Genomic DNA, 13865 nt, shown 5'->3' on the forward strand with positions numbered 1-13865 from the left:
CTGCACGTCGTACTTATGGATATGACAACATCATCACTCCACCCTTATCCCAAACTCTCCATCTCCATCACTGCAAGTGACAGGGTTCGGGAACATAGGAACTACCTGCTGCAGGCTTCCCTCCAACAGCACACCATCTGGATTGAGAAGTACATCGCCATGCCTTCGTTGGAATCTGAGGTAAATCCCAGAACACGAGTGGCCCTAGTAAATGCAGGCCAGGCCTCTGATATATAGAGCTTGAACAACAGGCAAATAGTGAAATGTTTTCCAAGTGTAGAGCGCGTTGAAAGAACCAAAGACTTGTTGATCCATCTTTTATTAACTAAAAGAATGGAGCGTATCACAAGTAGGTCGACCAGTCCAGAATGACCTGGTCTGGCTAGGAGCCATCCTTTAAGACCTGACAGTAGGTGTGGTCACACTCTCAGCCAATCACAGTCATCCTACATGACCATCTACATAGACACATTGGTGATATCCGAGGTTCCACTTGTTTGTGCAGAGATTATACAGACCTTTGTCAGCAGAGCCATTGCTGCGTCTCCTCACATGATACACAGCTCCTCCAAGCAAATGAAGTAGAAGATAGTTTGTGGTAAAGAAAGTCAGGTTAGTGGTGAGGTGTAATTCCACCACTAGGTCACCAGGGGTCACCCCAGTGACCTTGTCTATAAAGCAGCCCAGAACTACAGTCTAGCCTTCCAGGTTCATCTTGCAGAGAGACAAGACCTCTTAGTGTACATCTTAGTTTATTAAAGCTGTCTTATACTCGCACTGCTGGTGTGGTTATTGTCAGTACAAGGTTCATCTGAGAAACCCACTCTTTCTTTGGCTTGGCTTCGCGGACAAAGATTTATGGAGGGGTATGTCCACGTCTGCTGCAGGCTCGTTGGTGACTGACAAGTCCGATGCGGGACAGGCAGGCAAGGTTGCAGCGGTTGCAAGGGAAAATTGGTGGGTTGGGGTTGGGTGTTGGGTTTTTCCTCCTTTGTCTTTTGTCAATGAGGTGGGCTCTGCGGTCTTCTTCAAAGGAGATTACTGCCCGCCGAATTATGAGGCGCCAAGATGCACGGTTGGAGGCGAGATCAGCCCACTGGCGGTGGTCAATGTGGCAGGCACCAAGAGATTTCTTGAAGCAGTCCTTGTACCTCTTCTTTGGTGCACCTCTGTCTCACTGGCCAGTGGAGAGCTCACCACATAACACGATCTTGGGAAGGCAATGGTCCTCCATTCCGGAGACGTGACCCACCCAGCGCAGCTGGGTCTTCAGCAGTGTGGATCCAATGCTTGCGGACTCTGCCAGCTCGAGTACTTCGATGTTGGTGATGAAGTCATTCCAATGAATGTTGAGGATGGAGCGGAGACAGCGCTGATGGAAGCATTCTAGGAGCTGTAGGTGATGCCGGTAGAGGACCCATGATTCGGAGCCGAACAGGAGCGTGGGTATGACAATGGCTCTGTACACGCTGATCTTTGTGTGTTTCTTCAGGTGGTTGTTTTTCCAGACTCTTTTGTGTAGTCTTCCAAAGGCGCTATTTGCCTTGGCGAGTCTGTTGTCTATCTCGTTGTCAATCCTTGCATCAGATGAAATGGTGCAGCCAAGGTAGGTAAACTGGTTGACCGTTTTGAGTTCTGTGTGCCCGATGGAGATGTGGGGTGGGGGCTGGTAGTCATGGTGGGGAGCTGGCTGATGGAGGACCTCGGTTTTCTTCAGACTGACTTCCAGGCCAAACATTTTGGCAGTTTTCGCAAAACAGGACGTCATGTGTTGGAGAGCTGGCTCTGAATGAGCAACTAAAGTGGCATCATCTGCAAAGAGTAGTTTACGGACAAGTTGCTCTTGTGTCTTGATGTGAGCTTTCAGGCACCTCAGAATGAAGAGACTGCCATCCGTGCAGTACTGAATGTAAACAGCATCTTCATTGTTGAGGTCTTTCATGGCTTTTTTCAGCATCATGCTGAAGAAGATAGTAAAGAGGGTTGGTGCGAGGATGCAGCCTTGGTTCACGTCGTTGTCAATGGGGAAGGGTTCGGAGAGCTCATTGCTGTATCTGACCCGACCTTGTTGGTTTTCGTGCATGAGTTTTTCATGCTCTACTGGGACCAAGGAAAGCTGCCTCAGGACCTTCGTGATGCCATCATCATCACCCTGTACAAAAACAAAGGCGAGAAATCAGACTGCTCAAACTACAGGGGAATCACGCTGCTCTCCATTGCAGGCAAAATCTTCGCTAGGATTCTCCTAAATAGAATAATACCTAGTGTCGCCGAGAATGTTCTCCCAGAATCATAGTGCGGCTTTCGCACAAACAGAGGAACTACTGACATGGTCTTTGCCCTCAGACAGCTCCAACAAAAGTGCAGAGAACAAAACAAAGGTCACCTTTGTTGACCTCACCAAAGCCTTCGACACCGTGAGCAGGAAAGGGCTTTGGCAAATACTAGAGTGCCTCGGATGTCCCCCCTGTTCCTCAACATGATTATCCAACTGCACGAGAAAGCCACTGGACCAGTGAGCAAATACATTGGTCTCTTAATTGTGTTGTCCAAATCTGACATTCTGGGTTCAGATAAGAATGTTTTCTTGTGGATCCAACAGCACAGAGAGACACACACCAATGGATACCAAAGATAGATGTGGAATTTGTTAATTTCTGTGATCTGGAGATTGTTGGCAAGTCCTGCACTTGTTCCCTCTTCATGGTCCTTGAGAAAGTGGAGGTGAATTACAGTTCTTCCTGCAAAGGGCAATAGAATCAAAGAGCAGGGATGTGATGTTGAGGCTTTATAAGGCACTGGAGAGACCTCACGCGATGTATTGTGTGCAGTTTTGGGCTTCTCATTTAAGATGTGTTGATGTGGGAGAGGGTTCAGAGGAGGTTCACAAGGACAATTCCAGGAATGAAAAGGTTATCACATGAAGAGTATTTGACAGCTCTTGGCCTGTACTCATTGGAATTTAGGAAAATGAGGAGATATCTCATTGAAACATTTTGAATGTTGAAAGGTTTAGATAGAGTAGATGTGGAAAGGTTGTTTCACACGGTGGGAGAGTCCAGGACAAGAGGCCACAATGTCAGGATTGTCCACTTAGAACAGAGATGAACAGGAATTTCTTCAACCAGAGGGTGGTAAATCTATGGAATTTGTTGCCGCAGGTGGTTGTGGAGGCCGGGTCATTGGGTGTATTTAAGGCAGAGATTGATCGGTTCTTGATTAGCCAGGGAATTGATGATTGTGGGGAGAAGGCTGGGCAGTGGAGCTGAGTGGGAAAATAGATCAGCTCATGACTGAATGGCGGGGCAGACCTGATGGGCTGGATATCCTATGTCTGCTCCTATTTCTGAAGGGCTCCTGGAATGCTATGGGAGAGGGAGTTCTGGATTCAGGCTTTAGCAATGGTGAAGGACCAGGAATATATTTCCAAGGCAGGAAGATGTGAGATCTGGAGATGAATCTGTGGCTGGTGGAGTTCCCATTTTCCTGCTGACCTTTGGGCAATAGAAGTGACTCTGACTGGTGAACAGATTCCATATCATCCTGTGTCCTGATGAATCTCCCTCTGACAGGAGATTACAAGTCAGGCCACTAAAAGCTGAGGTATTTTGTTGTGGGAGAGAAGTCGTCATGGAGATGAATGATCTATGGAAGATGCCAAACCAACTCAGGAAATGGAGTCTGTAATGAAGGTGTATCTGCAAAATGTGTTCAGATGTTTTCTACAAAAAGGGAAAACATTGTGCATATACATTGGGACAAAGTTAAGTCAGGAGACAAACTGATCTCATCCTCTGTTTGATGTAAGCTCTGCAGGTAGAATTCCTGACCTGTGAGTCAACATGACAATGAGACTGAGATCTGCAAATGCCACAAGTGTTATCTGTCTTGCAGCCTGATGACTGAGCACGTAGCAAACTTGGTTGTGGAGTGGAAGTAATGTCAATTCAACAGTTTCTGTTTGTCTTGGAGATTTTGCACACTTAGCAAAAAAAGCACGAGCAGTGGTTGGTGCTGACCTGCACATTTTTCATTGATTTGTACAAGTTACTGGAATCTGGAGCAGAAACAAACAGCTGGAGGTACCCGTCCCCCAGTGAGGATCAGTGTGTGGGACCCATCCCCCATTGAGGGTCTGTGAGTGGAACCTGTTCCTCAGGGAGGGTTGGTGTGTGGGACCCATCCCCCAGTGAGGGTTAGTGTGTGTGGGACCTGTCCCTCAATGAAGGTCAATGTGTGTGACCCATCTCTCAGTGAGGGTTAGTGTGTGTGACCCATCTCCCAGTGAGGGTCAGTGTGTGGGGTCCGTCCCACAGTGAGGGTCTGTGTGTGGGACCCATCCCCCTAGTGAGGGTCTGTGTGCGGGACCTGTCCCCCCAGTGAGGGTCAGTGTGTGTGACCCATCTCCCAGTGAGGGTCAGTGTGTGTGGGACCCATCCTCCCAGTGAGGGTCTGTGTGTATGACCCATCTCCCATTGAGGGTCAGTGTGTGTGGGATCCGTCCCCCAGTGAGGGTCTGTGTGTGGGACCCATCCCCCTAGTGAGGGTCTGTGTGTGGGACCTGTCCCCCCAGTGAGGGTCAGTGTGTGTGACCCATCTCCCAGTGAGGGTCAGTGTGTGTGGGACCCATCCTCCCAGTGAGGGTCTGTGTCTGGGACCCATCCCCCATTGAGGGTCAGTGTGTGTGACCCATCCCCTAGTGAGGGTCAGTGTGTGGGACCCGTCCCTCAGTGAGGGTCAGTGTGTGGGACCCATCCCCCAGTGAGGGTCACTGTGTGGGACCCATCCCTCAGGGAGGGTCAGTGTGTGGGTCCCATCCCCCAGTGAGGGTCAGTGTGTGGGACCCTTCCCCCAGTGAGGGTCAGTGTGTGGGACCCATCCCTCAGTGAGGGTAGTGTGTGGGACCCATCTCCCCAGTGAGGGTCTGTGTGTGAGACCCATCCCTCAGTGAGGGTCAGTGTGTGTGGGATCCATCCCCCCAGTGAGGGTCAGTGTGTGTGACCCATCCCCCAGTGAGGGTCAGTGTGTGTGGGACCCATCCCCCAGTGAGGGTCAGTGTGTGTGGCCCATCTCTCAGTGAGGGTCTGTGTGTGGGACCCGTCCCCCAGTGAGGGTCAGGGTGTGAAGGACCCATTTGCCACTGAGGGTCAATGTGTGGGACCCATCCCCCAGTGAGGGTCAGTGTGTGTGGGACCCATCCCCCAGTGAGGGTCAGTGTGTGTGGGTCCTGTCCCCCAGTGAGGGTCATTGTGAGTGGGACCCATTCCACCGTGAGGGACAGTGTGTGGGACCATCCCTCTGTGACCTGTTTGCCAGTGAGGGTCAGGGTAAAGGGACCCGTCCCCCAGTGGGTGTTGAATCACTCTTTATCCCAATGAGGATCTGTGAGCATGGACCGCAAGGCTTCTGGGAACCAACCTGGGGGAAATCCACCTTCACCTTTCAGACAAACCGACAGAATAAATTCCCGCTAAGGAAGGAAATTACATAACAATATTTTATTCGCTATTCTGTGAACACATCCTGACCACAGCGTATTTTCTCAAGAACTGATAGCATTTCCACAGCCTAGTGCTGACACGCAATCCAGTGATTGTACCTCCTGTGGGAGGCTGGTCCCTCAAATCTGTGCAGGGACCCAGCGCAAGAACACCTGTCCCACAGTGGAGAGTGCTGTTGCCACCTTGCTCTGGTGCCCTGGACTGCAACTGGTCTCTGCGTGACCTCAGTCCTTCCTCGCCCGGCATCCCCTCCACCCTTCACCTTTGGATCGATTCTGGACTCGCTTGTTTCTGCAGTTTGAGGTGTCTGTCTTTGGAAATTGAACCCATCAAATTGGTGTCTATGGAATGAGCACATTTCTGGGTGGTTGGCTCAATTTTGGTTTCTGTTCAAGTTTCTATAAGCATTCAGTCCTCAGATCTTTGAGACAAAGATCACTTGGAGTGTTGTGGGCAGTTTTGGACCCCTCATTTAAGAAATGGTGTGCTGACATTGGTGTGGGTTCAGAGGAGGTTCACAAAGGTGATTCCAGGAATGAAAGGGTTATCATATGAGGACAGTTGGATACTTGTTGGAATTTAGAGGAATGAAGGGCTTGAGCCCTTAGATTTACCTTAGATGTGGAAAGGTTGTTTTCCAGGTGGAAGAATCTAGGACAAGAGGGCATAACTTCAGGATTGAAGGGCGTCTGCTTAGAACAGAGGAATTTCTTAGTGAGGTGAATCTGTGGAATTTGTTGCTCCAGGTGGTTGTGGAGGTTGGGTCATTGGGTGTATTTAAGGATGAGGTTAAGTAGCTTTACCTCTGAAATTTTCACGTAAAATTATCAACAAGTCAAATCATCAGATGACCATCTATCAAAAGTCACAGCACTTCCTGCTCCAGTCTCAAAGGTATCCTTGTGGTTATCCACAAAGGTACAAGTACCTATAACTGTTTCACAAGGTGGAATTCCCTCTCAAATTCAACCCCTGTCCTCACTTTCACCTTTCCCTCCTCAGCTTCCACACTGATTCCTGGTTGAACCGTTCAATTTGAAATGCGTGTGTGTAAATCCCAGAAGGTTCTGCTGCCTTCTCAGTTATCCCTGCAGATCCAACTGTACCCGCAGGAAGATCACCGGAGGACAGACCACACCTGGCCGGCTGTCAATCAGCCCTGAATAGACCTAACTCCACCCACCCGGCTGTCTATCAACCGCCCAGGATAGAATCCTGAGCTGGCCCCTCCCAAGCCAGTCACTCGGGAGCCACCAGCACAGCTACCACTGAGGCAGAGACTTTTAACTGAATAAAGCCCGTTGTACAGTCTTTCTCGTGTTTTGTGTCTGCTTCCTGCTGGAGCCGTGCATCACAAGCCATTAACCACAGACACCTCTGTTCCTGTTCCATTTCTGAATTACAATAGCTATTCCTTCTGCTACTTATTCCTGAACTCAAGATTTCTCTCTCTTTCTCCTTCAAAGTGACTTTAACCATGTTTTGGATCACCTGTGCTTGGTTCCAGTGAAGCTCCTGGTTTAGTAAAGTTTAAAGGCAAGATATAAATGTAATATGTTTTCAGTTTGTGAGAGATTCATTAATCCTTCCACACATCCAGGAGTGGGTCCTGCAGTTTCAGTTTATTTGATACCAGCGACCAGACTTTAGTAGGATGTGGAAAGAAGTTTCAGAGTGAGCTCAGGATGGTTCAGTTCACTGAGCAACTGCTTCACAGCACCAATGATGCGGGTTCAATCCTCTCTCTGGTGTGGTCTCTGTGGCATTTGAATGCTCCTCCCGTGGATCACAAACATTTGGGTTGCAGGTGTACCAGGTAATCAAGAAGGCAAGTGGAATGTTCTCCTTTATTGCCAGAGGGATTGAACGGCAGGTCAGGGAGGTTCTGCAGAAACTGTGCGGGGATGGGTGAAGTTACACCTGGAGTATTGTGTGCAGTTCTAGTCTCCTTACTTGAGAAAATATATATTTGCAAGGGGGTGGGGAAGTGTGGAGGGACTGTGATGTAGTGAAAACACAGAGATGCTGGAGGAACTCAGCAGGCGGCTCAGGCCCGAAAGGTTGCTTCCTATTAGATGCCAAGCAACCTGCTGATTTACTGCAGCACTTTGAAGAATTGCTTTGGATTTAGAAGCAAGCAGAGGACGTTCATTGAGTTGATTCCAGAGATAAAGGGTTCAGATCATAAGGGAAGATTCAGAAAAATGAGAGGGGATCTGTCGAAACATAAAATAATGAAAAGGATAGCTAAGAAAGAGGCAAGAAAGTTGTTTCCACTGGTAGGTGAAACTAGAGGACATAGCCTCAAAATTTTGGGGAGATGAGGAAGAAATGCTTCTCCCAGAGAGTAGATTTCTCTGCCGAAGGAAGCTGTATATTTATGACACAGTTGGATAGAATTTTGGATTCAGGAGAATTAATGGTTATGGGGGAAAAGGCTGGTTGGCAGAGATCATGGATGAAAGGGCGCTGAAGTCTTCTTGATTGTGTCAGAGGTTCAGATCTGGAACTCGTGTTGCTGATGGTTTGGACTGAAGGCTGTAGAGGCTGCGCGAGTGTTGGAGGTGAATCCACAAACACTCGGTGACTCTGTGGGTGGAGGGGGGTAACTCTCTCTTTTGCTTCTCTTTCTCTGACTGAAAGAGGCAATTTCTGCCGATGGTGAATCTATCTGCCTTATGGTAGACTAAAAGGAATTTTGTGTAATATTACACTGTTTTATTACATGACAACGAAGTAATCTTACTGAATGGTGGAGGGAGCAGATGGCCGATTCCTGGACCATTCTCTTATAATTATGTGGGGTTCCTCCACGTGCTCCAGTCCCATCCCACATCCAGATAATTGCAGTTTGCAAGGTTTATTGGTTGCGATAAGTGTTGGTGTGTGGGGAGAATTAAACAAGGTTAGTCATGGTGAGTCTGGAGTCAGTGGTCCAAAGGGATATTTGTCACTCTGTCCTCTGCCTATCTGCCCACCTCTGGACTCTTGTGTTTTCCTCATAGTCTGGCTGGGTTACAGTCCTTTGAAGTGCTCTTTATATTGGCACTGTGTACTGACTGAACATCGATTGTGAAATGTGATTCAGGAGTTGAGAACAAACGAACGTGCCACAAAATATTTTTAAAAACCGATGAATTTGAGAACCCTTTTAATCCGCCTTTGAGAGTGTTAGGCATAATGCCTTCACTGGAAAAGCGTTTTTGTTTATGTGAGTGGGTTTTCTGATGAATCTTTTTCATGAAATTTCTCCAAATTCCAGCAGCTGTCATGGCCCACGGATGCAGCAACTTCCTCTCATCCAAGTGCCGGTGGTTTCAAGGGGCTTTTATTAACATGGCAGAATTCAAGATCCAACACTCTTTGCTGGCCTTATGGCAGGTGGCAGGAGCTGTCGTGTAATATTACATTTTCTGTATTATTACATGGCAATAAAGGAATCTTCAATTTGTGAAGTACCTGGTAACATGTCTTCACTGATTCCACAGGAGTAATCACCAAACATTTCTGTACAGCTGGACAATCAGGGCGTGCTTCAGGATAAAAATGGCGATTGTGTGTAGAACCCTGATCTTTTAAAGATAGGGCGCTGGCAGATTGTTTGGTTTGTTAATTGGGAGATGACAGTTTTCAAAAATGTGTGACATGGAAGACTTAATTTTTTAATTCATGTGAGAACTGGGTACAGCGTGTGGCATGATGTTGGTACATTGTGGTACCAGCCACAGACTGTAGTGGTCAGTTGTTTCAACTCAGGTCTCGCAGCGTCCATAGGAGGTAAAGATATATTACCGATGTTTTGGGCCTGAGTCCTTCGTGACTTGCCTCTCCAAGGTGAACTGGACATCTCAGGTGTAAACAGTCGAAACACAATGCTGGAGAAACTAAGCAGGTCAATTACTGAACTTTATATAGTAAATGCAGGTTTGGCATGACATCAGAAACCCTGACAAATTTCTACAGGTGTGTAGTATGCTGATCGGCTGCATCACGGTCTGGAATGGGAACACCAACATCCCTGAGCGTAAAGCCCTCCGAAAGGTGGTGGACACAACCCAAGACATCACAGATAAAATTCTCCCCACCATCGAGAACATCTACAGGGAACGCTGCTGTCGGAGAGCAGCAGCAATCATCAAGGACCCACACCAACCAGTGCATGCTCTGTTCTCGCTGTTGCCATCAAGAAAGAGGTGTGGGTGCCACAAGACTTGCCCCACCAGGTTCAGAAACAGCTGCTCCCCCTCCACCATCGGACCCCTCAACCACAAACTCAGTCAGGGACTCATTTAAGGACTCTGACTTGTGCACTTCATTGATTTTTTTATTTCTGTATTGCAGTCATTTTGTTTCCATTTGTTTCCTGTAACAGTTCTTTTGATTGTTTACACATTCACACTGTGTGCAGTTAATTTTTGCACCACCAATAAGTGGTAATTCTGCCTGGCCCTCAGGTTAAAGAATCTCAGGGTTGCATGTACTCTGACAATAAATCTGAAAGGTAAAAATACATAACCGAGGTTTCGGGTTTGAGCCTTCAAGGTATGAGCCAGGAGTAAACAGTTCAGGGTTGAGGGAGGTTTCAGAGATAAGATTGAAATGAAGATTTAAACTCCAGGTGGGGATTTTCAAATGCAAGGGGTGTTGGCTGTTGGGTAGTGGGGGTTCGGTGAGGTGCCATGGTTAAGAGTAGAGTTGGGGGGGGGGGGGGGTCAGTGACAGGTGTGGTGGGTGAGAGCTGGGATGTGGGTAGTGCTGTTGAAGGAGCTCCAAGAAATGTGTGGCTGCTGGGTGCTGAGGGGCATGTGGAGGAGGTGGCCTCACCTGGTGTGGAGAGCACTCCAAGGTGTATGTTTAGGGGTGGGGAGTCGGGAGAAGGGGTCACTCCCTGTGGGGAGGGAGGGGGGAGAAACACCCAACACACATACAAACAACACATACTCAGGACAAGTATTCATCAAATCAATAAACATTGTTATCAACAGCGAAGAAGTGTTTCGATGAAGCATATCACCTCCTGTCTGAGCGGTAAGGTGGATGCATTCCAGCTCGATTATCGTAGCGGATGCCATCTCACTGGCTCTACACTAAACCCTGGAAAACCTGGACAGCAAAGATGCAGACATCAGGATGCTCTTTATCGACCACGGTCCGGCGTTGAACACCATCGTCCCCTCAAAACTGATCAGCAAACTCCAAGACCTGGGTCGCAACACCCCTCTGCGTAATCGGACGACTCTGTAGTTCAAGGGACAATAACTCCATCGACAAATTGGCCGACAATACCACGGTAACAGGTTGTATAAAGGAAGGGGATGAGTCAACAGACAGGATGCAGATGGAAAACTGGGCCAAATGGTGCACCCAATGTCACCGAAAGCCAGGAGCTGGTTGTTGACGTCAGGAAGGGAAGAACAGAGGTGTTCGATCCAGTGATCGGGGGGCGAGCAAATGTAGGCTATTGGGAGTCACCATCCTGGACCCAACACACTAATGGCATCGTGAAGAAAGCTCATCACAGCCCAGGGCATCACAGGCACCATCTGGAACATCTCCATTGGGGGTGGGGTAGGGGTTTGGGGGATCTATCACTGGGGAAATAGGCGTGGCCAATCGAGGGGGCGGATCCAATCTGGAGTGACAGGTGCGGGGGGCGGGACTAACGGTCGAATGACAGGCGTGCAGGGTCCTCGGGCGGTGATTGGCGGGGAGGGGCGGGACCTCGGGCGGAGTGGCAGGTGCGGAGGGGCGGGACCTCGGGCGGAGTGGCAGGTGCGGAGGGGCGGGACCTCGGGCGGAGTGGCAGGCGCGGAGGGGCGGGACCTCGGGCGGAGTGGCAGGCGCGGAGGGGCGGGACCTCGGGCGGAGTGGCAGGCGCGCGCGAGTGCGTGTGGCTGACGCGCTTCCGGGCGGCGCGGCGCGGGGCGGGACCGGCGCTGGAGGGGAGGGGGGGGGGCCGGAGCGGCGCCATGGACAGCCGGTGCTGAGGTGCGGGGCGACGGCTGTGTGTGGCGGCGATCGACCGACGAGCCGGGCCGGCCATGGAGCGGGGAGCCGCGGCCGCCCTGTGGCTGTGGGCGCTGCTGGCGGCGGGCGTCGAGCCGCGGGTTTACACCAACACCTGGGCCGTGCAGGTGGCAGGGGGGCGGCAGGCGGCGGAGCGGCTCGCCAGGCAGCACGGCTTCGTCAACCTGGGCCAGGTGAGCGGCGGGGTCCCGGGCCCGACCCCCGGCGGAGGGACCGTCCCCGGGGAAGGAGGGAGAAGTGGGGGACCCCCAGCCTCTGCTCCCCCAGCCTCTCCTCCCCCAGCCTCTCCTCCCCCAGCCTCTCCTCCCCCAGCCTCTCCTCCCCCAGCCTCTCCTCCCGTGGGGGACCCCCAGCCTCTGCTCCCGTGGGGGACCCCCAGCCTCTCCTCCCCCAGCCTCTCCTCCCCCAGCCTCTCCTCCCCCAGCCTCTCCTCCCCCAGCCTCTCCTCCCGTGGGGGACCCCCAGCCTCTCCTCCCCCAGCCTCTCCTCCCGTGGGGGACCCCCAGCCTCTCCTCCCCCAGCCTCTCCTCCCGTGGGGGACCCCCAGCCTCTGCTCCCGTGGGGGACCCCCAGCCTCTCCTCCCCCAGCCTCTCCTCCCCCAGCCTCTCCTCCCCCAGCCTCTCCTCCCCCAGCCTCTCCTCCCCCAGCCTCTGCTACCGTGGGGGACCCCCAGCCTCTCCTCCCCCAGCCTCTCCTCCCGTGGGGGACCCCCAGCCTCTCCTCCCCCAGCCTCTCCTCCCGTGGGGGACCCCCAGCCTCTCCTCCCCCAGCCTCTCCTCCCGTGGGGGACCCCCAGCCTCTCCTCCCCCAGCCTCTCCTCCCGTGGGGGACCCCCAGCCTCTCCTCCCCCAGCCTCTCCTCCCGTGGGGGACCCCCAGCCTCTGCTCCCGTGGGGGACCCCCAGCCTCTCCTCCCCCAGCCTCTCCTCCCCCAGCCTCTCCTCCCGTGGGGGACCCCCAGCCTCTCCTCCCCCAGCCTCTCCTCCCGTGGGGGACCCCCAGCCTCTCCTCCCCCAGCCTCTCCTCCCGTGGGGGACCCCCAGCCTCTCCTCCCCCAGCCTCTCCTCCCGTGGGGGACCCCCAGCCTCTCCTCCCCCAGCCTCTCCTCCCGTGGGGGACCCCCAGCCTCTCCTCCCCCAGCCTCTCCTCCCGTGGGGGACCCCCAGCCTCTCCTCCCCCAGCCTCTCCTCCCGTGGGGGACCCCCAGCCTCTCCTCCCCCAGCCTCTCCTCCCGTGGGGGACCCCCAGCCTCTCCTCCCGTGGGGGACCCCCCAGCCTCTCCTCCCACGGGACCCCGGACACCCTCCCACTCCCGCGGGATCCCGGACCCCCCCCCCAACTCCCGCGGGATCCCGGACCCCCCCCCCACCTCTCCCGCGGGATCCCGACCCCCCTCCCCACTCCCGCGGGATCCCGGACCCCCCCCCACTCCCGCGGGATCCCGGACCCCCCCCCACTTTTCCCATACTGGGTTAGTTTGCAAAGAGGTTGTTTGAAAGGGGAACTAAAGTTGTCATTACCAAACTCTTGGGAATTTAACTTGTTTGCATCATGTTGGTCCAACCCTTCTCTGTTAAATTGTCAGAACGATATACTTATTAAAACAAGATGCTGGAGGTGCGGGTCAGTGTCCTTGATGTTGCAAAGATATCTTCATCAAGGTATGAACGGACGCCTGCCAACATTGTGTTCCTACCTTGACAAGGAAACGTTAGTTCTGTATCTTGATCTTTGCTATATAAAGGACACTGTTTGACCTGCTGAGTTTCAGTGTGTTTTTACCAACCACAATGTCTCCACACTCTCCTGTTTTACCTCAGAATAACATATTTTGCCACTGGAAATGCTCTTTGTGAGATTTTATTCACATTCTTGCTCGTGGAGCCGATAATATAGTTTTGGGAGTAACTGTACCAAGTTTGGCCAGTGAGCCACGGTGAAGTGACTAATGATGGTAGAATTTTACATTTGTTTGAAGGCTTGGGACTAATTTGGATCCCAGATGGAATGTTTGATTGCAGGGCGTTTCATTCTGTCATCTGGACCACAAAACATTTGGTCTTGTGTTCATTTTTTTCACCTACCTTTCTGGCGTGGTTCATGTCCAACAGACATTAACAAAACTCCTCACCAGTACTTCAGCTAAGGAGAACTATTTGTTTATGTTGCTTTAAAAGTTGAGGAGTAGTTTTAGGAAATAATCGTAGGAGATTCATTTTCGAGAGTAATGTCTGACACCATGATGATGTTGCGAACTTGGTAGAGAATGTTCCCTTGTAATAGTTTTCTGAAGAATGCAATTGTGTAGTTTGGTTTAATGGTTTCAAGCACAGCTAT

At 51.6% G+C, this 13865-nt stretch overlaps 1 protein-coding gene and 1 long non-coding RNA gene across 5 annotated transcripts in view; one reads left to right on the forward strand and one right to left on the reverse strand.

Annotated features, from left to right (window-relative positions):
• The window catches only part of LOC138745419 (furin-like), a 124338-nt gene continuing 110473 nt past the window's right edge, over positions 1-13865 (forward strand). For 3 of the 4 annotated variants that reach the window (XM_069902420.1, XM_069902423.1, XM_069902422.1), the window contains exon 1: positions 1-180. In XM_069902420.1, coding sequence (XP_069758521.1) covers positions 16-180 — 165 coding nt within the window. In that variant the 5' untranslated portion in view covers positions 1-15. Of the gene's footprint in view, positions 181-11450; positions 11702-13865 lie in introns of those variants that run through there. The other variant, XM_069902421.1, reaches the window with a different exon arrangement.
• LOC138745422 (uncharacterized) lies at positions 9813-13242 on the reverse strand. The gene is made up of 2 exons (XR_011346250.1): positions 13049-13242; positions 9813-10739 (listed from the first exon to the last, which is right to left on the reverse strand). It is a non-coding gene; the product is annotated as an uncharacterized lncRNA (long non-coding RNA).

This window comes from Narcine bancroftii, chromosome 11 (assembly GCF_036971445.1).
Source record: "Narcine bancroftii isolate sNarBan1 chromosome 11, sNarBan1.hap1, whole genome shotgun sequence".
NCBI classification, from domain to species: domain Eukaryota; kingdom Metazoa; phylum Chordata; class Chondrichthyes; order Torpediniformes; family Narcinidae; genus Narcine; species Narcine bancroftii.